Genomic DNA, 26,541 nt, shown 5'->3' on the forward strand with positions numbered 1-26,541 from the left:
TCTGGGCTTAAATGAACAAGAGCAAAACAAAGTAAAAACCAGATCCAGGAGGCTGGCTTCAAAGACCAAGGAGGACAGAGCATCTCTGGACGTTCACCAAGTCGACCATGATGCCTACAAAGCCTGACCAAATTTTACTCAACTGAGGACAGTGAGCATCAGTTTTCTTTTAGACATCCAGTACCACTCACTTCCCTTTCTGGATTTTTACCTCCCCTCCATATGCTGGGGGTGGCTGCCACTAATAGTTAGTGCCAGTGGTGCTAACTCTGCTTCCAGCTCAGGCCTGGTCACAGAACAACAATCTGGAATGGACACTTGTTCTTTGCCCCTGGACTTGAACCTGGATGAAAAGCAGGAGAAGCCAGGGCACCACCTTGCTTCCATGAGGGGAGAACGTGAATCCCACTGGGTTCTGCCCAGAGGCGTCAGAGCTGGGAGGGGATGGGAAACTAGATCCTGGGGACGTCCTCTTGAGCCTGTGCTGCCCCGGGAACTCTGCTGTTAGTGTCAGCCAATAAACTCTTCCTTCTGCTGAAGCCAGTCTGGGCTGGGTTTCCCGTCACTTACAATCAAGAGCCCGAGGTGAAATCCTAAGACTCCTCTGCATCTGGTATATACAGAGCAGCAGAGCCAGGCCTCTTGGTACTAAGACTACTGGAGAAGTGAGATGCAAATGTCCCGGCCTCAGCAGCTCAGATTATCACGCACTCATGTAACACTTGTGCCTCCTCCTGCCTTAGGACCCTCCAATGGCCTCCGTGTTCTTGGGATAAAACCCAGGCTTATGTCCTCGGAGGTCCTGCCAGCTCTTCCGCTCGCCCCAGCACTCTCTCCCTGGAGTGCCCCTGCCAGCTGCACTGGCTGCTTGCTGTTTTCAGAATAGGCCTTGCTCACTTGCACCTTTATCCTGCCCTTCTGCTCTGCTGAGGAGACTCTGCCTTCACATCTCTGCGTGGCTGGTTTCTTGATGTTTAGGTCCCTACTCGAGCGTCATCTTCCTGACCCCATAACTGACGTAGCCTCCTACCCCATTAGTGTCTTTTACTTTCTTAACTGTCTGAAATTATCTCAGGTATTTTCCTGTTTATTGCTTGTTTTTCCCTTTTACAACGCCAGCTCTGCAACAGCAGGGCCTTGCCTCACTTGCTTCCATGTCCAGAGTCCTTGCCCCAGTGGCACAAAACTGGTACCCCTCAAATCTCACGGGGCGGGTGAATGGACAGTGTGATGGCACAGCTGAGCAGGAAGGGCGGGGGAGGGAGCACTGAGGCCAATGGATGGCGAGGAGTCTGGGAGCCCTGGAGAAACACTTAGGATGCCGCCCCCGGGGTGGACCAAGCTCAGCAGAGAGCAGCAGCTAAGACCTGTGCTATTAAGACTTACCCAATAAACGTGTACTGAGGGGGGGCCTGCTTGGTCCGGCCCATGATCCGAATGTCACAAATTGCAGCTTCAGTTGAATCTCGTGGAATGAATTTAATGCACAACCTCTTCTTTCTAAAAGCCACCTCCTCTGAAGGGAAGAAAAACAGAAAAGGCATGAGTCTTCAAGGGCTGCCACCACCTCTACTCTGAAACGCACGTCACCTATTCCCAGCATCGGCAGTGACGGACTGGGGCTGGGCTCTACCCACCCACCACCTACAGGGCACCTGTCACCCTGCTCTGCCCTCAGGACCAAACCCCAGACACCTCTCACGGGGAAGGGATTCCTTGGAGCACATACACCTCTGTAAGAAACCCAAGATGTCTTTTAAAAGCCACGATCGCAATCTCTCCCTGCTTAACCATCAGAAACCGCCATAAGCAGCCACACATTTTACCACGTGGGTGCCTTTTCTTTTCCCCCTTTTACTATAGAAATCTTCAAACATACCCCAAAGCAGAGAGACCAGAGACTGAATCCAGGAGTTCCCGCCACCCAGCTTCAACAGCCAGCAATGGACAAGCCAATTTCCTCTCCTCCTGCCCTACAGTTTTACCGAATATTTAAAATGAATCCCCAGTACCGTGTCATGTCATCCTCAATATCTCAGTAGGCACCTAGGACTGGTACTTTTTTTTTTTTTTAACATGACCACCATGCTATTACCATTCATAACAAAATGAATAATCTTCCCTGATATCCTCCAATACACAGTCTCCATCCTATCTGGATCAAGCTCCACGACAGACCTCAGGGCACTGCACTGGGTGTCAGGTTTCTGAGTCCATTTTCTCTCTCACAACCTCTCCCTGCTCCCTTCTCTGGGGCACTGAAAGGTTGGAGAAATTGGCCCATTCCCCTGTGATTCCTGTAAACTGACAGAGCTAAAGGCTCCATTAGACCCAGGGTAGGTGTTTTAGGCACAAATGCTTCCCAGGAGGCATGTGTTCTTCCTATGGTGCTGCATGGGGCAGCCCACAGGTCTCCATAGTGTCTGCCCAGCTGGGGACCTCAGTCACGCAGCTCCCCAACTGCTATCCTCTGAGCAGTTTTCTTGTCCCTTGGTGACTGTCGCTAAGATCCATATTTTATAAGAGGTTTCAAAATGGTGATTTTCTAATTCTGTCATTCCTTCTGCATTTATTAGCTGGAATCCTTCTATATAGAGAATACATTTCTTCATCAACTGTTTGGTCTCCCTGAAACAGGCTTTGTACAGGGGAGGAAGGATATGTACACAATTCTTTTCTCTTAACTATCAAGCCTTAGAGTAATGTGTTGGTGCCCTAGCTACCTCCATGGGTGACTGAATGAAGGGCATTTGGTTTATTTGTTTATGCTTTTAAACATAAGTTTCAACCAACTGCAGCCACTCAATACATGAATCAGATTGATCTGGCTTGAAATCCCAAGTCTGCCATTTTCTGGCACTGTGACCTTAGGCAAGTTACTTGATTTCTCTGAGCCTTGGTTTCATTATCTGTAAAAGGGAGCTAATGAGACCATCCCATAGGGATGCGGGGTGGATCCCCCTATGACTCAGCCCAGGGCCTGGCACACAGTAGGTGCTCAATCAAGAACAGCTATGCGGGATCTTAGTGTCAGTGTTACAAGTAAGCTTCTAGCACACAATTTAGGGCTATGTTGGTATTAATTTCCAAGACCCTTCAGTTCTGAGTTAGGAAATAACCATTCTCAATAGCGCATTCAGAGAGGGGTGGGCACAGTCCTGCCTGTAAGCTCCAGGGGTAGGGGGAGTGGGGGAGAGACAGAATCAGCGGAATTCTTTTGTTATTATTTGGAGGGGGGGTGTTTTTAAGGAGGCACACAGTTTTGTGGGTTCTTTTTCCAGGTACAGAAACTGAGGGCTAGACCAGGTCTGCAAGCTGTGAGTAACAGTGTTCTGAACCCAGCCCCCAGCACTGCCTGACAAGCAGGGACTGATTGGAGAGTTTGGGGGGGGTGGGGGCGGGTCCACAGCAACCCTGCACCTTCGAAAACTGTTAACTGATAAGATCAGCCTTTGAAAACATCTAAAAGGTGAGACTTTTCTGAAAACTAAACTAATGTACTCCATTCCTCCACCTTCACAAACTTGGGGTGGGAGAAGGAGCCACTAATCGCACGTGCTTAGGCAGACCTAATTTTAAGTAAACACACTACACATATGCAAGAGAAATGTGTTCAGTCATGCTAATGAACACAGAGAAAGTACACAGCACTTTACTAAAACAGTCTTCCAGGTTCTCTGTGCTGTAAGGATTACAACAGACTGTATTTTACATTAATTACGGGAGTCTCATCTTTTGGGCTGACTTTATAAAATGAGGGCCTTAAATATTCTCAAATGATATAGAGCTGACCAGAAAGTTGACCTGGTCAGCTTGGGCTCTCCTATCCCCTGGGTAAAGAACCCAGCAAATGACCCCTGTCCTGTGTGGTAAGGCACCTGACCGACAGCTCAGGACCTGGCCTCAGAATGTCCGGGACAGGACGGTAACTGATACACTCCTACTGCCACAGTAGAAGCTGCCCGAGCAGGGCCAGGGGGGCCCCAGCAGCCAGACCACAAGCCCGGCTCAGCCTGGCTCTCCTCACTTAACTGGTTCAACAAACTGGGAGAAAAGGCAGAATGGGGATCCCTTGTGGTTTGGCTGTACAGTCCATCAATATAAAGAAATTACAAGTCAATTAATTGTCAAAAATGAACAATATAAATTTTAAAACTACGAAAAACACAGGGGAAAGGTCGGAAATTAATACGAGTCTGTAAGTCAATTTTAGATGATCTTAAGTAGAAAATTCACGTAAGAATAAGCAAAAGTAGGAAGCACTTGTAAAAATGTTCGGTCTTGCTAAAAATAGTGAAACGAACACTGAAATAGTAAAATAGGAAATAAAAAAATTGAAAAAATTGAAAAAAATTGAAAACCTACGCTGGCAGACCTGTGGAGTATAAACAAGTATAAGCCTGTATCATTAGTGGCACTGTGAATTGGTATTTGTAGATATTAATCTGGAAACAGAGAGTTATAAAGCTTATCTTCCTACAGGCCATCCTATAAGCAAGGCGCTGCACATGTAGGTACCTTAGGTGATTCAAAGACGCGTCAGACATGGGATCTTGCCTCAGTACAGAGGCAAGTAGCAAGAGGATTCAGAAAACATATAAATGGCTAAACTGCAAGTTGAAGCCATTCTGAGGTAGGCAATATTTCCCCCATCTGACAGATGAAGAAACCGAGGCCCACAGGGTGAGGTAAGCACCCAGGGCCCACAGTTCTCAGTGGTAGAGCAGACACAGTAGCAGATGAATCTGACTCCAGAGCCCAAGTTCCTCCCATCGCTCCAAGCTGCAGTTTGTCCTAACAGGGGTAAAAATGGAAATTTGGGGGCAGAACTGAGCACTCTTTTCAGCTTCCCACCACCATGACTTGCATTTGTTCACTTCACTTCCACCTAAATGTGCACTATGCCAGTCGCACTGCAAAGCGGGACAGAAGGCAGACCAGGCCGGCCCATCTGGTTAGACGGGAAAGCAGTTCCGCCCTGGCAGATGCAGGCTGCATGCCAGACTCTGCTCCTTGAGGGAAGGGCCAGTGTCGTACTCATCCTCATGCCCTGGAGCCTGCAGTGCTTGGCCTACATGAAGCATTGATCAGTCCTAGCTGCCTGTCTGTGGAGAGAAACCAAAATCTAGGAGCAGAGACTGTTTCATGCAGGTGGAGGCACTGAAGCTCATCCTTTAAAGACACGGGATGGACATTTGGAATAGAAGCAAAGGACATGTCAGGCAGGGAAGCCAGCAAAGCAAACACCCAGAAAAGAAAGGAGCATGAGGTGGGCAGACTGAGGGTCTTGGTTTCAGTGAAGTACAAGGTGTCTGAGGATAAGAAATATGTTTGGTTCAAGGAGTAGGGCGCCGGCCCCATATGCCGGAGGTGGCGGGTTCAAACCCAGCCTTGGCCAAAAACTGCAAAAAATAAATAAAAATTAAAAAAAAGAAAAGAAATATGTTTGGAAAGGAAGGTTGGGGGCAGACCCTAGATGACCTATGACCCAATAGCCTCAAGCACTTGGAAACTTATCACAAGGACAATTATTCAAAATCCATACATTCACAAACCGATCTACAGATTTGACACCATTTCTATCAAAATCCCAGCTGGCTTCGTTGTAAAAATTGACAAGCTAATCCTAAAATTATAGGGCAATTCAAGTGACCCAGAATAGTCAAAACAATCTTGAAAAAGAACAAAGTTGGAGAACTCATACTTTCTAATTTCAAAACTTGCTTCAAAGCCGTAGTGATCACGACTGTGTGGTACCTGCACAGGGAAAACACAGAGAGATGAGAGCTCACAAACCATCACATTTACGCTCAACTGATTTTTCACAAGGATGACAAGACAGTTCACTAGAGGCAAGAACAGCCTTTTCAACAAATGGTGCTAAGAAGACAACTGGATATTCACATGTAATAGAATAAAGTTGGACCCTACCTCACATCATACACAAAATTAACTCAAAATGGATCAAAGACATTAAGTGTAAGAGCTAAACTATAAAACTCCTAGAAGAAAATATAGGCATTAATCTCGGGGACCTTAAATTAGGCAGGGGTTTCTTAAATGTGACACTAAAATCACAATCAACAAAGGGAAAAAGTAGATAAGTGAAACTCCATCAAAAAGAAAAACTTTTTTTTTTTTTTTTTTGCAGTTTTTGGCTGGGGCTGGGTTTGAACCCACCACCTTTGAGCTACAGGCACCACCCAAAACAAAAAACTTTTGCGTTCCAAAGGACATCATCAAGAGAAAAGAAATCTCACAGAATGGGAGAATATTGTTACAAATCACATATCTGATAAGGGACTTATATCTAGAATATATTATAAAATAGTTTTACAACTCAATAATAAAAAGACAATCAATCCAATTATAAAACATGCAAAGGGTAAGAATAGATATTTCTCCAGAGGAGATATACAAATGGTCAACAAGTACATAAAAAGATGTACGGCATCACCAGCCATGAGGGAAATGCAAAGTAAAACCACAAAGAGACACCACTTCACATATACTAAGATGACTAACCTCAAGAAGCAGATAATAACAAGTGTTGGAGATGTGGAGAAACTGGAACTTGCACACACCACTTACAGGAATGTAAAATAGTACAGCTCCTTTGAAAAATAGTTCAATAGCTCCCCAGAAACACTCAGTTATTGTATAACTGAGCAATTCTGTGCCGAACTATATGCTCAAGAGAAATAAAAATGTGTCTGCATGAAAACTTGTACATGGATGTTCATAGCAGCATTATTCATAATAGTCAAAAAGTGGAAACAATCCAAATATGTATCAGTTGGCTAGATAAACCAAATGTGGTATATCCACATAACAGGAGGTGATCTGCAGGAATCAAGTTCTAATACACGGACAGACTTTGGAAACATTATTCTGAGTGGGAGAAGCCAGTCACAAAATATCATTATTATATGATTCCACGTATATGAAATGTCCAGAAAAGGCCTATTTACACAGGAGGTAGATTAGTGGTTGCTAGGGCTGGGGGTGGGGGGGTGGGGAGATGAGGGCTGTGCAGAAATGGTGGGTGACGATTAATGGTTACAGGGTTTCTTTTGGGGGTGATAACAATGAGCTAAAATTGATTGCATGAATGGTTCTACACTCCATGAATATACTAAAATATACTGAACTGTGTACTTTAAATGGGCAAATTATATGGTATGAGAATTATATCTTAACAAAGCTATTACCAAAAAACTCTTCACATAAATATACAAAGTTCACCTGTAAAAGGTGCTCATTATACACACATTCTTCCAGGGTGGCACTGTGGCTGAAAGTGTGGCTGGAGTCACATTTGTGTATGTGTCCCAGTTCTAGATGTGTGACTTTGGCTAAGTTCTTTAATCCTTACATAGTTACTGTGCCTCATTTTTCTCATATGAAAAATGGGCATAATAATACCTATCGCTAAAGAAGGGTCTTCCGAAGATTACATGAAATCAGGCATGTAAAGCATTTATCACAGGGGCTGGCATATAGGAAATACATGCTAAGCATCAGCCGTTATAATTATTAGTTAATGCATACAGTAATAAACCACAAAAGCCATCCAACGTGCAAATGTAGGGACGGCATCAAGAAAATACACTGAGCTACACCATGGGAGCTACTTGCTTATTAAAACAACAGTTGTGTGGGTTCTACTAGGTATGAAAACTCTGGTCTACATAAAATGCTAGAAAGAAAGCAAAAAATAGCGGGTCCAAATGGGGCTACAAGAAAATAAGTGTAGATGGCAAAGAATAGGAGACAGAGTTTTATAAATGAACTGTGTGTCGTGAAGAAGATTCTCTGTATTTGTTTTTTATTCACTGCCTCACCATGGAGGCACCATTGAGGCTGACAGATAATTAAAAATATTACAAGCTACATTATATAAAAATGAGGAGGCTCAACTACTCAGAGGTTTTCCAGCAAAACTTAACAACTGACGTTCAGGGCAGGAACCTTGAGCGCTCCAGTGTCCTGAAGAAGCTTCCGACTCATCAGCGAGTCGCTTCTGCTCAGCCTTGCAGCAGGTCGGAATAAGTTGGTCAACTTAGAATCTCGTGTACTCTAAACTGCAGTTTTTCTGGTTCTCACTTCTCTTGTTGGCTTTCAGGGACAAAAACAGGCACATTATTGTACTTGTGCATAGTATTTCCTGGACGTCTTTTTTTTTTCTTTCCCCTTTTGTGGGTCTTTTGCCAAGCTTGGCTTCCAAACCCCCAGAGGAAGGACTAAGGACTAACTAACGATAGCCGGTCGCGCCATCCCGTTTCTCGTGCCGCTCTACAAGAAAGGGACGTTCTGCTCCTTTTACATGCTGTCCCCCAGAATACTCTGCAAACTCCCAGGAGAACCCGACTGGACACGTGCCAAACGCAGAAGGGTTTCTTAATTGGTGGGCAGACAGTAAGGCCTCCTAAAATGTTTCTGAAGAAAATGCATGTAAAAAGTATCTACAAATATGCCGGGAGGAAGAAAACTTGAGTGATACTCAAGGATGACTCACGTGTGTCCACCGTCTCCTGAATGGGGATGAAGCCCACGGGCAGCGTGTCCTTGATGTCGATGAGCTTCATGTCCACTAACACGTTCCCCAAATGGCTCTTGGGAAGAAAGAAAAGAGATACAGACTATTAACCTGAACAAGCCTAGGGGAGGGTTGCCATATTGGCTTCGAGATGCATATTTAACACAATGACTCGTGCAAATTCATGACAGCAGGTTAATTAGACTAGAGGACACTTAATGTTCCCTGATGGTTATACAGGGACTTAGGGGGTCTTGGGAAGGAGTGTGATCTGTGGAAGCTCAAAGCCACTCACTCAGATATTGGCTCATCTGTGCAACCCAGGAGACATTACCCAGCAGGGGGCAGCTGTGCACACAAGCCCTGGGACCAGGCTGTCACTCAGCCCTGAGCATCAGCTCTTAGGGACAGTCGATTTTAGAAAGAGCAAATTCCTGGGGCACTCACTACAGGAGTAGAGCTACATCTCTAACCCTATCGAGGAACCATCTAAGATAGATACCAAGTATCTATCTCTCCCCTAAGTGACAGTCAGTCTACATACTGAAACACAATTTAGCTGCTAGATACATTTCGCAAAATCCCAAGAATCATAAACTAATACAGAGTGAAAGCCTGCTGCCTCAATATTACACATCTTCTAAAATGACACGCACAAGGGCCTCCTAAAGTTTCTATTTAGTGGTGTATATGGGGTCCACAGTGCGCAGTTTCTGTAAATGGTATAAAAATATCTTTCGAAGACAGTACACCACTGTAATTGTGAGAGAGAATTCTCTGCAAACACACCAACACTTGCAAGCCTACATTTCAATTTGGAAACAGGCTCAAAAGGTATCTATCCTACAACTTAAATATGTGGAGCTTCCTTGGAGATTTCATTACAATCTTCAGAGTAGTTTGCAGCTTAGTTCCCCCTTTCTGTAGTCAAGAGCCAGTTAAGGAAAGAATTATGGGTTCCAATCCCAAATCTCTCCTGTTAGGATACTAGCGACGCATTTGCACACCCATTTTCCCGAAGAGTTTCATTCCTGAAGCCCAGCATGAACTTTCAGTTTACTTTTTTTCCATCTGCTGGGTCAGTCTCTGCCCTTGGCAGTGACTTCTCACGGCGTTTATTTCCATCTCTATGGATGGAGAGCTGAGACCACCCTCCCCACCTCCACCTGTGCAGTGCCAACCCCACAACATCTCCGAAAACTGAAAATGCAGCGAGGAATTCTTATCATCCAAACTGCTAAATTCCTTCTTGCCACTCTCGTTTCCTTCATATCAATTTATAATTGTATATTTGTGAGATGATATGTTTAGTATCTATCTCCCCACTAAAGTTTAAGAACTATGAGGACCAAAAATATCTGTTCTTATTGAAAATACAAGCTTAGCATAGTTTTTGCTATACGGTAGGTGCTCGATAATTATGGGCTGAATAAATTAATTTTTTTGGTAGATGTTTCACCTGGGGGGCCCACTTAAGAGTCAGAAATCAAATTGGATTTGCTTAGATGGCAAATCTAAACTATATCAATACAAATTTTGAAAACATATTTAATACATTATGAATCCAAAGTATACAAATGAAATAAATTCTTAGAACTTAACTAGGAAGGTCAAGGAGGCAAGCGTAACGTAGGACCATTGTTCTTATGGCACAGCCATCACGAAACCATTTCTATCATATTTGTCCATAATTTAATATTATGACATTTCAGGTGGCCGGGTCACGGGAAGACAATGTCCAGGGCAGCACAGCAAGTGTAAAGAGGAATCCTCCCAGATGCGGAATGAACCTCTGACTGCATAGGAAGGGTTTGGACTGTTACCCTGACGCACAAACATCCGCTGCTTTCAGAATTGCCTGATCTAATCTATCATAATTTTTTTTCATGGTAGTTGTTTTTCCATGTCATCCCTGCTTTCTGCATTGAGAAATTAACAACTGGGCATGTTTTCCTGCCCTGTAGATGGATGGGCATTCATCAATATCCCTCTCAAACGTCTTTTACTTGACACATTGGGTTTTACAGAAGTCAACTGCAAACCACTTAGCGACCTCGCCCTCCACACTCTCTACAAATGTCCCTGATCATAAAACCAGAACATCAGCAGTGCAGCCATTAAAAAAAAAAAAAAAAAAAAAACATGGCAAATCCCTCCCATGCATACAAAATGGAGGCTGTACTACCAGAGCTCCCACAGGCGCGAGTGCGGTCCTTCCTTGCATGGGGCTGATGCCATACTAGGCTTGATACAGTAGGTCTGTGACACCGTTAATTCTGCCCGTTCCTCTCCCCTCCCCCACCCATGCTCTCTTTCATTTCCTTCTCATAAATATGAAGAACGTATTCCCAATCCTTGTTGAGCAAATGATTCATGCCGAAAGCCCAATATGCACTGACTCAGGGGTATTTATATTGTCTTTGGTAGCCAGTATTTGCTAGTATACTGTAATTATTTCTGACAACCTTGCATTTAAGGTAGCCACAGATAACCAACTTAATATTCAAATGTTCATAAATCCTTCTGTTTAATATCCTCCCTACCTAATCTATGTACATTATTATTACAGGTAATGCAGAAAGTACAGGGCATGAAAAGTGCAATTAATCTCGATCCTTCCCCAGGAAGCAATGTCACTCCAAAGCTGCTTTCTATATTAATAACATTATTGGGGGAAAGACATTTAGGTTCCAAAGGAGTATCTCCAAACTCCTACGTTGGGAGTCTCAAGTCACCTAATTAAGAATCTGTCCAGTCTTGAGATCCCACATCTCTCCTTTATGGTTGTAAAAAATTATGCTCTGCAAAGTCTTGGTTCAGAATGCAGGGCCAAGGCAGACTGGCTGTAATGGGTTAAAAGATGCCTGATTCCTACTCTACCCACAGCTGGCAAGAGGGCTCCCGCCACCCACTTGAACTCAATAGTTTGGATCCCACTTATCAGACCCATTCATCCTTTTTCTGAAAACAAAATGCCCGTTTCCCACACTGCTTCAAAAGTGAACCAGAGGTTTCTCCCACTGCCCGAGTCCTCTTACATCCCTTCATCACACCCATGGGTACACTCACCCATGATACCTAATACTGAAAAGCCCCAGCCACTTCTCTTTGTCATGTTCAGACCTCACGGTTCCCACTCAAAGGGGTGCAGGGACTCTTCTGTCCTAAAGAATCAATACCCCCAAAGCCTTGGGAGGAAAATGCAACAAAAAGCCAAAAATCAAAAATGATCACAAAAATTGTGGCTGTCCTCTGAGGCCATTTTAACTGATGCCTCTTTGGTCAAGAAGATGAAGGTTTGAGTAGAGATCAAGAAGGAATACCAGGAGACATTGCATGAAAAGAGAGTGTAAACAGGAGTTTGTTCAAACCCTTGGGAGTCCCTTCTGACAGCTGGACGACCTTCTGCAGAAAGTGGCAAGCAGTGGACAGACAGAGGTGACAAAAGCTAAAAATAAGAACAGTCTCAAAAAGAGTTTAGGTATGTTCCAGGGACACAGGGACTGGAAGAGGGTGCTACGTGGGTGCAGGTGCGAAGGAGGGGGGGCCCATGTCTGGAAGGCAATGCAGCCTTCGGCCCTGCTCCTTGGTGTCTGCACAGTGAGCCCAGGGACCTGTGCAGATTCATTCCAAGCTTGTAGTACCGAAGTCTGCAGTGCAGGCTCATCTGCCACCTTCATGGTATTTAATGTGCATTCAAGGGCCTGTATGGATAAGATTCCCACTTAGTGGGAATCTAGTTTAGTGCTAGGACATCCCCGACTCCGCTACAAACTCTGTACTTTACAAGGGGCACTTCTCTCCTCCTATTAATGGAGGACAGAATTAAAGCAGTGACTTCTCTCCTAGTCCTATGTTCAGAATAATTCTCCTAGCCAAGAATTATTAACACACAACAGAAATGGGCAGTGAAGGAGCGTGCAAGCCAGGGAGCCTGGTGATGGTCCATGCTCAGGCCACACTGGGGGATACCTGAGGACCTGGTGACCGCACCCTGGGCCGGAGGGACACTGTGATGAAGAGGAGGACTGGGGCTCTTCCCCTTTATACTTTCTAATGAGGATGTTTGAAGTTGTGGTTTTGGTCTGTTTGTCTGTTTGTTTAACCACAAACATGTACTACTGCTATAATAGAACTTATAAAAATAAAATAAAATCACTTATGAAAGTGAATATTTGCATTAGAAAGAGACAATAACGTTCAAGCCAAAAATAAAGTATCAGCCCTGAAAATGGAAATCTGAACGGTTCCAAGTTTGTGATTAGGGCAGACAGGTGGCCGTGAGTGGCATGTTAAGCGCAGATCTCAGAGCCTTCATCAGTGGGAAGGAGGTGGTACCCGGAGAGGCCACCTGAGGCTGGGGAAGACCCATGTGCGGAGCGCCCTGAGCAGGTCTTACACACAACAGATACTCACTGAAGCTTCTTCCCTGCTTCCTCAGCCACCCATTAAAACACCTTATTGGAAAAGCCTCAGTAGATGTCTTTTAAGTTTCCTAATTTATGGATACAAGTATTAAAAAGCAGCACACTAAGAGAAATCTATACAAGTGGCTACCTACCTATAAAAATAATAAAATGTGATATGTCACAGAGAGATGGGCAGAGAAGGAAACAGTCGCTTTGGAAACAAGGCCGTGTCTGAGCACGGGGCGGGGGTGGGGGACCGCCTTTGAACCACGCTGCCTTTGTTGGCCAGCACTAAATCCAGCTCCTCTAGAAAATGCTCACATCCATACCACCCTGTAATTTGTTGCTTAGAGGCAAGGTAGGCAAATGAGAGCTGTGAGAGAAATTTCCTGGCTTCCTTTTGAGAACACATTTTAATGGAATTCACTGTACACTTGGGTACGTGGCTAATAATACTGTTAATAAATGAAACACAGCACTAGCTGCTGATTCTACCCTGTTCACTAAAACCACAGATACATTAATATGGCAATGAAAATAAACCACAACAAAAAAAACTGAGGAAATTCCACACAGGAATGTAAATTACTTGTGCTCATTCAGCAAACGGAAACCACGACTGGACTTACATTTTCTTTGGAAAATGATCTTGTGAAACACAGGTATCTGGTAACCTTGGATTTAAATAGGCCGTCTTTCCAGAGGTCAGCATCCACACCATCTGCCGTCTGTGCAACCTACACGGAAGAGACAGAGAAGAGGGTGGCAGGTGAGGCAAGGCGGAGCTGAAGGTGCCTGAGCTGCTCCTTTCCAAGCCCGGCCCAATTAACACGGGCCCAGACTCTCACGGCATCTCATTAGTTGGTTTCACCAGGCACAGGGACGAGAACTTCCAATAGGGGAAAAAGGGAGAGTGTGAAAAATACAACTTCTAAAAATACTGTCCCTGGGGAAGCCACTGATTAAAGACACCCTGACAAAAATGGTTCTAATGAGAAAAGAGCAACTTTTGTCATAATGGACCAAGAAGGGACCGGGTAAGTCAGCACATTAAGTTGCTCATTACCACCTAACACGGGGGATGGTGCAGGGCGAAGAAAGAAGCGCATGGGGTGTGAAACGACACCTGAGATGGACGCCTGTGGCCACACTGACAGCCCCTTGCCTTGGGTGAGATGGGCGCCTGTGGCCACATTGACAGCCTCTTGCCTTTGGGCCTGGGACGCCAGGCTCTCTCCTCCACGGGACTCTACTGGGGCAGGGAGTCCACCTGCCTCTTCTTGGTACAAGCCCTGAGTGTGGTATTCAAGGTCAGAAACTAGATCCTGACAGAGAAATGAAAGACTCAGTTCCTTGTTTCTAATCTCACAAAGAAGCCATTTTCTCGTGCACAGCTGTGGAAATTCTTCTCTGAGAAAGGTCTGAGGGAGGAGCTGGCCCTGCTGTGAGTCCCCTGTGTGCTGTGCTGGGGTTAGCGACACTGGCATAAAGGGTCTCGCTTTGTGGGAGAGGCTCACAGGCCCCTGCAGAGGAGGGACAGGCTGGAGGACAGTGGTGCTTTCCTCCCACAGCCTGCAGACTGCGTTGTGGGCGGCTAGTCTGCTTTCCCACTCAGCGTCCCTGGGAGGGCACCATGTCTCCCGTTGCTGGCACCATGAGTGGGGAACCCAGGGAGACTGAGGGACTTCACACGGCTACCTGCTGACTTCTGGGGTGTCCCTCTGAGCTTTAGACCCTGGCACGTGATCTAATCTGACAAGCTCCTGACCACTGGGACAAACTGTGGAAGCGTCCTGGTCAGCCCCTCCCTGCAGGACAGGGCCCAACCTCTGACCACTGTGCCTGGGCTGGGACCCCAGGACATTCCCAGGTCCACATCCCCAGGGCCCACAGCCTCATAAAAGCCAAAAGGCCAGTGGGCAAAAGGAAGATCTCACCTTTCAAACCAAATAATCATAAACTTGTGAATGTTTTATAACAAGGGAAAAGGAAGGTCCTTATCTGAACATACAAATACACGTGACCTGACCTGAGGGAGGAATGGTACGGGGGTAATTTCAGGAATGGTTTGCCCCAAGTGTGTCACCCCCACAGAAAGAAATACACAGACTGTGGAGCAGCCTCATCAGCATTTCCCCCCGTGAGTCACACATAAAGATTCTAGGTGAACAGGAGGTTTAAGGCAGTGGTCTCAGCTTCTCCACCACCAAGGACCCCTTTGGCTTATTTGCTCCCATGGATTCCACGTATTGAAAAAGTTTTGACTCCCAGACTATACTTTTTACTGTGTTTCCTCAATTCAAGGATGCAGTCACTTGGGAACTCAGCATGAACTTACGGAACGCCCCTTGTCTTCCTCTCTCTCTCTCTTTCACGCACACACACAGGTACACATCTACTTTAAGATGCATCCCAGTTTCAGAATCATTAAAATGCAAAACTAAAAGATACTTTAAGAGCATGGGAATAGGGAAACCACACAGTCTTTGTATTATAAAGGCATCATTTCTGATAAACTTGAAAAATAGAGACTGTCTGTAGAGTGCGCACAGGATGCCTGGAGGCAGCTGTGTCTTTAATGCTCCGCTGGGAAGGAAGGGAGTCCCAAGGGCTCTCCTGGATCTCTGCACACCCCCCTGGAGGTGGGGGGCATTCTAAACCAAGATCACCTCCAAGGTCTCTCTTCACCTGCCCCACTGCTAGGATTTCCCGAGTTAAGAAGACACTTTGATGTAAAAACGTAATTGGCAAAGTCTGTGATGTAGGCCTGGCCTCTGTGTCCGGCAGTTAGAGCCCTCCAACCCAGGTCTGAGAAGCCTGGAAAAGGCACAACCAAAGGCCCAAAATGGGAGGACAAGAGGGAGAGGAGAGAGAGAATTTTCCCAACCCCCCAGGAAAGGCTCCAGAAGCCTGGCCCCATGGCTGGACAGTTTGGGGATGGATGGCCCCAAGGAACTGGGCGATGAGTGAGACAGCTGGGTCCTGCCTCCCCAGGAGCACAGAGGAAATGGCCCTAGTGGAATGAGGCAGCCATTCTCACCCACCTTCCCTACAGCAGTAAGATGTACCCAGAAGCTTCTTTCCAACCCAGTCACAGAAAGGTGCTTAGTAACATACATTTTTTTAAAGGTTATATTGATTCGCATTTAGTAACCTATATTCTTCCCATCCCAAGTCAAGGGAGCTAATGATCTACAAGATGAAAGATCCGTGAAGTCAGTGGCTGCAGCTGCAGTGGGAGAAGAGCCCCAGGCCCTGACCGTGCCCATGAGCTTACTATTCAGTGGCCAGCCCAGGTCCCAGGGTTGGGAAGGCTGGAGGGTTGGTAGCGTGTTGGGTGTGGGACCAAACATTCCACGTGGGGTGGAGGCAGCTGGATCTAGAGGCCCGGACTTGGACCCAGTGGCTTAAGCAAGTCCCATCCTCCTCTGCAAAGTGGAAACGCTGTCCTTTCTGTGGGGGTCACTACCGTGATCGGAGATGACGCTCATGAGAAGTACCCACCACAGCACCACCTATTCTAAACTAAAACTGAGGACATCTGGCCCAATATGACCAAGTCTTTAAAGGGATGTCAAGATGCCCCAGAATTCAGAAGTCTTCAACTGTCCCCTGGGGCTCAGGGCCAATCTATGGGACTAAATGTGGTCTTTCAACCACAAAGGAACATGTGTGAGACTCAAGTTCAGCCCCCTGCTCTAGTGCCTGGACTACATGCTTCCCAAGGACAAGCACAGGGCCCAGCATGATGTTGTCGAAGTAATGACGAACACGTCATCTCTTTGACCAGAGATGCCACACTCGGCCAGCTACCCAAGCAAGGTACAGAGAGTTTTTGTGATGAACTTCCAGGATTTATTCCATTGATCTGAGTGTATCGCCTTCCATGTCCCCACTGTGTGAGGCACATATGCATTTCAACACTGCAGCTACCCACTCTACTGGCTATCTTTTTTACTTTATTTTATTTTATTTTATTTTTGTTGTTAGATCACAGCTGTGTACATTAGTGCAATCAAGGGGTACAGTGTGCTGGTTTCATATAAAATCTGAAATATTCTCATCAAACTGTTCAACGTAGCCTTCATGGCATTTTCTTAGTTATTGTATGTAGACATTTGTATTCTGTATTTAGTAGGTTTCACCCGTACCCATTCTAAGATGCACCGTAGGTGTGATTCCACCCATTACCTTCTCTCCACCCCAACCTCCCCCCCCCTTCTCCACCCTTGGCCCTTTCCCCATATTCTTGTGCTATAGTTGGGTTATAGCCTTCATGTGAAAGCTATAATTTAGCTTCATAGTAGGGCTGAGTACATTGGATACTTTTTCTTCCATTCCTGAGATACTTTGCTAAGAAGAATATGTTCCAGCTCCATCCACGTAAACATGAAAGAGGTAAAGTCTCCATCTTTCTTTAAGGCTGCATAATATTCCATGGTATACATGTACCACAGTTTGCTAGTCCATTCGTGGGTCGATGGGCACTTGGGCTTCTTCCATGACTTAGCAATTATGAATTAGGCTGCAATAAACATTCTGATACAAATGTCTTTGTCATATTGTGATTTTTGGTCTTCTGGGTATAAAACTAGTAAAGAAATTAATAGGATCGAATGGCAGGTGTATTTTTAGGTCTCTAAGTATTCTCCAAACATCCTTCCAGAAGGAATGAATTAATGTGCATTCCCACCAGCAGTGTAGAAGGGTGCCCTTTTCTCCACATCCAAGCCAACATCTCTGGTTTGGGGATTTTGTTATGTGGGCTAATCTTACTGGAGTTAGGTGATATCTCAACGTAGTTTTGATTTGCATTTCTCTGATGATTAAGGATGATGAGCTTTTTTTCATGTGTTTGTAGATCGTGCGTATGTCTTCTTTAGAGAAGTTTCTCTTCAAGTCCTTTGCCCACCCTGAGATGGGATCACTTGTTCTTTTCTTGCTAATACATTTGAGTTCACTGTGGATTCTGGTTATTAAACCTTTATCAGAGGTATAATCCACAAATATTTTCTCCCATTCTGAGGGCTGTCTGCTTGCTTTACTTACTATGTTCGTGGCTATGCAGAAACTTTTTAATTTGATCAGGTCCCAGTAATGTATTTTTGATACTGCTTCAGTTGCCTGGGGAGTCCTCCTAATAAAGTATTCACCCAGGCCGATTCCTTCAAGAGTTTTCCCTGCACTTTCTTCAAGTATTTTTATAGCTTCATGTCTTAAGTTTAAATCTTTTATCCAGTGAGAGCCTATCTTAGTTAATGGTGAAAGGTGTGGGTCCACTTTCAGTCTTTTACAGATCGCCAGCCAGTTCACCCAGCACCATTTGTTAAACAGGGAATCTTTTCCCCACCGAATGGTTTTAATTGGCTTGTCAAAGATTAAATAACGGTAAGTAGCTGGATTCATCTCTTGGTTCTCTATTCTGTTCCAGACATTTACTTCTCTGTTTTTGTGTCAGTACCATGCTGTTTTGATCACTATTGATTTATGGTACAGTCTCAGGTCTGGTAGTGTGATTCCTCTTGCTTTGTTTTTATTGCTGAGTAATGTTTTGGCTATTCAAGGTTTTTTTCTGATTCCATATAAAACGAAGTATTATTTTTTCAAGATCTTTAAGATGTGATCTTTAAGATGGAGCTTTAATAGGAATTGCGTTAAAATTATATATTGCTTTGGGTAGTATAGACATTTTAACAATGTTGATTCTTCCCAGCCATGAGCATGGTATGTTTTTCCATTTGTTAACATCTTCAGCTATTTCTTTTGTTAAAGTTTCATAGTTATCTTTATAGAGATCTTTCACGTCCTTTGTTAGATAAGCTCCCAAATATTTCATCTTCTTTGGCACTACTGTGAAAGGAATAGAGTCCTTGACTGTTTTTTCGGCTTGGCTATTGTTGGTATATATAAAGGCTACAGATTTATGGGTGTTGATTTTGTAGCCTGAGATATTGCTGTATTCCTTGATCACTTCTAAAAGTTTTGTAGTAGAATCCCTAGTATTTTCCAGATACACGATCATGTCATCTGCGAAGAGTGAAAGTTTGATCTGTTCTGACCCTATGTGGATACCCTTGATCGCCTTTTCTTCCCTAATTGCAATGGCTAAAACTTCCATTACAATGTTAAAGAGCAATGGAGACAGTGGGCAACCTTGCCTGGTTCCTGATCTAAGTGGAAATGATTTCGATTAAACTCTATTCAGTACGATATTGGCTGTGGGTTTGCTGTAGATGGCCTCTATTAGTTTAAGAAATGTCCCTTCTATACCAATTTTTTTAAGTGTTCTGATCATGAAGGTATCCTGGATATTGTCAAAAGCTTTTTCTGCATCAATTGAAAGAATCATATGGTCTTTATTTTTTAGTTTGTTTATGTGCTGAATTACATTTATAGATTTACGTATATTGAACCAGCCTTGAGACTCTGGGATAAATCCCACTTGGTCATGGTGTATAATTTTTTTGATGTATTGTTGGATTCTGTTTGTTAGGATCTTATTGAGTATTTTTGCACCAGTATTCATTAGTGATATTGGTCTGTAATTTTCTTTTCTTGTTGGGTCTTTCCCTGGTTTGGGGATCAAGGTGATGTTTGCTTTGTAGAATGTGTTGGGTAATATTCCTTCTTTTTCTATATTTTGAAGAGGTTTAGTAATATAGGTACTAGTTCTTCTTTAAAGGTTTGGTAGAATTCTGACGTAAAGCCATCTGGTCCTGGGCTTTTCTTTTTAGGGAGATTTTGTATAGTTGATGCTATTTCAGAATTTGATATAGGCCTGTTCAACATTTCCACTTCGTTCTGGCTAAGTCTTGGTAGGTGGAGTACTTCTAAGTATAGGTCGATTTCTTTCAGATTTTCATATTTCTGAGAGTAAAGTTTCTTGTAATATTCGTTAATGATTTTTTGAATTTCTGAGGGGTCTGTTGCTATTTCATCTTTACCATTTCCGATTGATAAAATTAGAGATTTTACTCTTGTTTTCCTGGTTAGGTTGGCCAAAGGTTTATCTATTTTATTGATGTTTTCAAAAAACCAACTTTTGGATTTATTGATCTGTTTGCTTTTGTTTTCAATTTCATTTAATTCTGCTCTGATTTTGGTTATTTCTTTTCTTCTGCTGGGTTTGGGGTTGGAATGTTCTTCCTTCTCCAGTTGCTTGAGATGTCCCATTAAGTTATTAACTTCCTCTCTTTCCATTTTCTTAAGGAAGGCTTGCAGTGCTATAAATTTCCCTCTTAGGACTGCCTTTGCAGTATCCCAGAGGTTCTGGTAATTCGCGTCTTCATTGTTGTTTTGTTCCAAAAATTTGGTGATTTCCTTCTTAATCTCGTCTATAAGCCATCTATCCTTCAGCATAACGTTATTTAGCTTCCACGTTTTGTATGAGTATGCAGATTCTTGTTGTTATTGAGTTCAACTTTTATTCCATGATGGTCTGAGAAGATGCCAGGAATAATTTCTATTTTTTTTAATTTGCTGAGGCTAGATTTGTGGTCTAGGATGTGGTCGATTTTGGAGTATGTTCCGTGGGCTGATGAGAAGAATGTGTATTCAGTTTTGTTGGGATGTAATGTTCTGTAGATGTCTGTTAAGTCCAGATGTTGAATGGTTAAGTTTAAATCTAAAATTTCTTTGCTTAGCTTCTTTTTGGAGAATCTATCCATCACTGCTACAGGGGTGTTAAAATCTCCAACTACCATGGAACTGGAGGAAATAAAGTTGCTCATGTCTGTTAAAGTTTCTCTTATAAATTAAGGTGCATTCTGGTTGGGTGCATAAATATTAATAATTGAAATCTCATCATATTGAGTATTACCTTTAACAAATATGAAGTGTCCATCCTTATCCTTCCTTATTTTGGTGGTTTAAAGCCTATTCCATCTCCGAATAGGATTGCAACACCTGCTTTTTTCTGCTTTCCATTTGCCTGCAGTATAGATGACCTTCCCTTCACCTGACTCTATATTTGCCTTTTAATGTAAGATGAGATTCTTGTATGCAGCAGATATCTGGCTTGAGTTTTTGTATCTAGTCAGCCAACCTGTGTCTCTTTAGAGGACAATTTAAACCATTCACATTAATTGAGAATACTGATAAGCCTTTCGAGAGTCCGGCAGACATTTTTAATCCTTTTGCGACTGTGGAAGTTGGAATTTGATCAAAATTTTCTGGGTGGGTTTACTTTTGTGGTGGAGGATTATGCTGGTCTTTATGGAGGATAGGTCTGAGAATATCCTGGAGAGCTGATTTAGTTATGGCAAATTTCTTCAATATGTGAATGTCATTAAAGTATTTAATTTCTCCATCATAAATGAAACTCAGTTTAGCTGGGTACAGGATCCTGGGTTGAAAGTTATTTTGTTTTAGGAGATTAAAAGTCGATGACCATCCTCTTCTAGCTTGAAAGGTTTCAGCAGAGAGATCTGCAGTTATTCTAATATTCTTCCCCTTGTAGGTAATGGTTTTCTTTCCTCTGGCTGCTTTCAGAATTTTCTTCTTCATATTAACTTTAGTGAAATTGATTATGATGTGTCTGGGGGATAGCTTATTTGGGTTGAGTTGTGCTGGAGTTCTGAAACTGTCTGCTATCTGAATTTCAGACTCTCTTGGCAAGTCTGGAAAGTTCTCCTTCATAATCACATGGGGAAGAGACTCTGTGCCTTGTGAAGCCACTTTGTCGCTTTCGGGGATCCCTATAAGACGAATATTGGTTTTTTTTTTTTAATTATCCCAGAGCTCTCTGAGAGAGTGATCTGTTTTTGCCCTCCATTGCTCTTCCTCTTTGAGAGTTTAGGAGCGTTCGAAAGCTTTGTCTTTCAATGTCAGAAATCCTTTCTTCTGCTTGCTCCATTCTGTTACTGAGTGATTCTACTGTGTTTCTCAGATCTGTGAGGGCTACAACTTCTTGTCTCAATGTGTCAAAATCTTTCGTCATTTGGTCCTTGAATTCATTGAATTCTTGAGATATCTTTTGGGTTACTGCTTGGAATTCTAATTCGATCTTATTTGCTATCCAGATTCTGAATTGGATTTCTGACCTCTCAGCTATTTGTTTGTGCATGGGATCTTGAGCTGTGTCTGCCCCATTGTTCCTTGGGGGAGTTGATCTACTCTGATTATTCATATTGCCAGAGTATTTCCATTGATTTCACCTCATGATTGTTTTTCACAGTTGCCTCTGGCCCTCCTCAGAGTTGGGGAGGTGTCTCTCCAAGATTAGATTCCAGCGGGATCCCTCTATTGTTGCTGGATCTTTGTAGGGAGTGACTCTGTGTAACTCCTCTGGGGCTGCCCCAGCCAGGGAGTTCTGGTTGTGGGAGCAGCTCCGGAGTGTGACATACCCAGATCCAGCAATAGGGTGTGGGTTGGTGCACACGGTTCTGGGAGTGCCTGGTACCCAGTGACTTTGGCACAGAGAGCCCAAGGCTCCAACAGTCTCTGGCCAGGAGAAGGGCTCCACAGAGGCAGGGAGGGCTCCAGAGGACACTCAGCCACCAGAGTCCCTGGCCAGACGAGTGGGCTGGTGTGGAGGCAGGATGGGTACAGGAGGGAGGACGCGGGGTTGCACCACTCCCGGAGTTCCTGGTCACACGTGCGGAGGCCCAGCGGGCATGGGTCTCAGGTCACAGGGCAGTCTTACTGGGGTCCGGGGGGCACCAATCGCGGGTCGAGGCACCGCTGGTACGGAAGTCCAGGCAGGTGCCGGTCTTAGCTCAGCTCTTACAGAGATCCCGGCCAACGCTGATCACAGGTCACGGGTCGCTGCGCAGCTCTTCCGGAGGTCCTGCAGGCGCCGATCGCAGGTCGCAGGTAGCGGCGCAGCCTCTGCTGGTTATCTTGTTTGCTTCCTGCCCTGTTCTCAAGCCGATGGGATACGAGCAATGCTGATGGCAACTGCAAACCTGCAGAGTCTGCTATTGGGCCTCACACACACACACAGACGTGCACGCATGCACACTCACACACAATCTTTCTCTCTAGCATTTCTTCTCAGGTGCAGGAGCCACCCCTGCTCCGGGGGGGGGGGGAGGGAAGAAGGAGAGTGGTCCTATAAGCTGGCAGCGGCAGATCACATGGAACACACAGGCTTATCTCTCTTCCCTGCCAACATTGGGCTAAAACAACAATCAAGTGGAGAAAGTAAGAACCTGCTAAAATGTAAAGCTTCAGAGGCACACAGCACAAGAGAGGTGCCAACCAATGTTGGGCTGTGCCCACTGGAAGGCAGGGCCTGCAAGCCTGATGCTGAGTGGGGCTGATTCGCCCTCAACCTCGGGGGCTCACAGCCAGCAGACACCACTGGGATGAGGGCGGGGACACAGGATGGGTGTAGGATTAGGGCTGACTGGGGGACACTGAAACAAGGCCCATAAACAAAGTGGTTAAACTCCCAGGTCCCCACCCCCATCCAGACAGGAAACTTGCAAGGTGCAGGATCCAGAACACCAGACAGGTGGGGAAGGAGCTGGAGGAAGAACTGACTGGAAGGAGCTGGAGGAAAACAGGGCGTTAGGATGCACACCAATGGTGGCCCTTCCCCTGGCACAGCCTGCCTCACCCCCTTTCCAGCTTCCAGACGGAGAGGTTTGTCTCTGGAGACACCAGAGTTTGTGTGGGGGGTTCCCAGGACCAGCCCAGCTCCCTGCTGTCAGAGGGACCACCGGCCAGCAGGCTCCATCTTGGAGCTCCAGCCAGTGAGCAGGCACCTTGCTTTTGATACAAACTGACAACAAAAGGTCACCAGACATGGGGAGGTGGGGAAACGCTCACACAGGAAAGAATGACCCAAAATACAAAAAAGAGAACTTGAAGGTTGCACAGAGAACAAGAAGGAACAATGAAAACTACGGAATCAACAACCAAGCCTATCATTAAAATCCTAGAGAGGGCTGAGTGAGTATACTGCAAACGCCAAGCAAGAACAGAATGTTAAGGAGATATTTTTAAAAAGGGAACAATTTTTTTTATTAATATTAAATCATAGCTGTGTACATTAATGCGATCATGGGGCACCATACACTGGTTTTATAAATAGTTTGACACATTTTCATCACACTGGTTAACATAGCCTTCCTGGCATTTTCTTAGTTATTGTGTTAAGACAATTATATTCCACATTTACTAAGTTTCACATGTACCCTTGTAAGAGGCACCACAGGTGTAATCCCACCAATCACTCTCCCTCTGCCCATCCTCCCCCTTCCCTCCCCTCCCTCTCCCCTTTCCCCATGTTCTTAGGTTATAACTGGGTTATAGCTTTCACATGAAAGCCATAAATTAGTTTCGTAGTAGGGCTGAGTACATTGGATACTTTTTCTTCCATTCTTGAGATACTTTACTAAGAAGAATATGTTCCAGCTCCATCCATGTAAACATGAAAGAGGTAAAATCTCCATCTTTCTTTAAGGCTGCGTAATATTCCATGGTGTACATATACCACAATTTATTAATCCATTCGTGGATCGATGGGCACTTGGGCTTTTTCCATGACTTAGCAATTATGAATTGGGCTGCAATAAACATTCTGGTACAAATATCTTTGTTATAATGTGATTTTTGGTCTTCTGGGTATATACCTAGTAGAGGAATTATAGGATTGAATGGCAGATCTATTTTTAGATCTCTAAGTGTTCTCCAAACATCTTTCCAAAAGGAATGTATTAATTTGCATTCCCACCAGCAGTGTAAAAAGGGAACAATTCAAGGATAATATAAAGAGATTAGAAATTGAAAGTTATAGCCAAAATTAAAATTTTTTTAATAAAAAAACTGTTTAAGACCAACTGGGGCATCAGAGTGAGACCTTGTTTTGCAGGTGGGGGCACTAGAAGAGAAAGTTGAGAAAACCTTTCAGAAGGTAAAATATAGAAACAAAGAAATATAAGAAAGAAAAACTAAAAAAATGGAAAGGTCAGCACACCATCCAATAAACAAGAGCTCCAGGAACAGCTTTTAACTAAACAATGAAGGGGAGGCTGAGCCTGTGTGTCACTGAGGTCCCAAGTATCCTAGGACAGTGAATAAAGAAGACCCACCCACCCAAAGCAGAACAACAGAGAATCTCCCCAATCTGGGGATAAAGAAGCCACCTTACTTTAGAGAGAAATGATGGGTCACATACAAAGGAACGAGGATCATCCTGCGCCAGGCTTCTCAGGTACAACCGTGGAAACTAAAAGACAAGATGTCTTCAAAGTTCTGAGGAATTCTGGAATTCTACACTTAGACCAGCTGGTAAGTGTGAGGGCAGAATAAAGACTTTTGCAGATGTGCAAGGACTTGAAAAGTGTATCTCCCACGGACTCTTTCTAGGGAAGCTCCTGGAGGAGCCATCAGCAACACTGGGGATTAAATCAATAAAGAGGAAACATAAACTCCAGGAAACAGCGCCAGGGGGCAGAGAGGGGACAGGCCAGAAGACAGGGAGGAGGGGCTGTGGGAGGGAAAGGACTTGGGGCTGTACTGAAGCGCTGGGAAGAAACAGGGATGGGCATGTGACAAATGTCTCGGAGCATTGAGTAAAATGAAAGCAATGAGCATAAAGCTATTTGAACAGGTAATTTATTAATCAATTTAAGCATTAAAAAGGAATTCTTAAAAATTCAACATGAAAACCAATGGGCAACTAGACAACTCAGCAAATGAAAAGAAACAAGTTTGATTAATTCCAAGAAAAATAAAATGTTTCCTACCCAAGAAGGAAAAAACGCTCCTGGCACATTCCTTGACTCAGAGGCACCTAAGGCTTGCCTTGTTACAATATGTGAACACTGAGCATTGATTTACCAAAGCTCATGACACTGCCTTTGAGGGAGATAATAACAGAACAAAATGTCTGAGACAGGCAAATCAAGAAATAAGCAATATAATCAAATTATTTAGAAATAAGGAGATAGATAAAGCACCAGAGAGGCAAAAAAAATTTTTTTTTTTTTGTATGCAGGTATTTTTATTCTTACAAATTGCTTTAAAAATATTTATTCACAAAGGATGGGGCTTTTTTAAGTTTTAAGTGCTTAAGCTATATTTATAAGAACTTCAAGCTTACTAAATTATTTTTAAGTACCACTGTTTTATGGTTTTTAAATTGGGGTTATAAACATGTAAATGTTATATGTCTGTATGCATATGTGTGTATTCTTTTTTTTTTTTTTATTGTTGGGGATTAATTGAGGGTACAATAAGCCAGGTTACACTGATTGCAATTGTTAGGTAAAGTCCCTCTTGCAATCATGTCTTGCCCCCAGAAAGTGTGACACACACCAAGGCCCCACCCCCCTCCCTCCGTCCCTCTCTCTGCTTTTCCTCCCCACCCCATAACCTTGTCATTAATTGTCCTCATATCAAAATTGAGTACATAGGATTCATGCTTCTCCATTCTTGTGATGCTTTACTAAGAATAATGTCTTCCACTTCCATCCAGGTTAATACGAAGGATGTAAAGTCTCCATTTTTTTTTAATGGCTGAATAGTATTCCATGGTATACATATACCACAGCTTGTTAATCCATTCCTGGGTTGGTGGACATTAGGCTGTTAAAAAAAAAATCTTAAAAAGTTGAAAGTAAATGCTTCTGCGTAACAAAAAGG

General features: G+C 44.0%; 1 protein-coding gene across 2 annotated transcripts in view; it reads right to left on the reverse strand.

The window, feature by feature from the left end:
* MVB12B (multivesicular body subunit 12B) overlaps positions 1 to 26,541 on the reverse strand; it is a 177,517-nt gene that overhangs the window by 101,975 nt on the left and 49,001 nt on the right. For both annotated transcript variants that reach the window (XM_053562258.1, XM_053562264.1), the window contains exons 3-5: positions 13,578 to 13,685; positions 8,519 to 8,615; positions 1,387 to 1,516 (exon numbers count right to left, since the gene is read on the reverse strand). In XM_053562258.1, coding sequence (XP_053418233.1) covers positions 1,387 to 1,516; positions 8,519 to 8,615; positions 13,578 to 13,685 — 335 coding nt within the window. The remainder of the gene's footprint in view (positions 1 to 1,386; positions 1,517 to 8,518; positions 8,616 to 13,577; positions 13,686 to 26,541) is intronic.

Source organism: Nycticebus coucang, chromosome 2, assembly GCF_027406575.1.
Source record: "Nycticebus coucang isolate mNycCou1 chromosome 2, mNycCou1.pri, whole genome shotgun sequence".
NCBI classification, from domain to species: domain Eukaryota; kingdom Metazoa; phylum Chordata; class Mammalia; order Primates; family Lorisidae; genus Nycticebus; species Nycticebus coucang.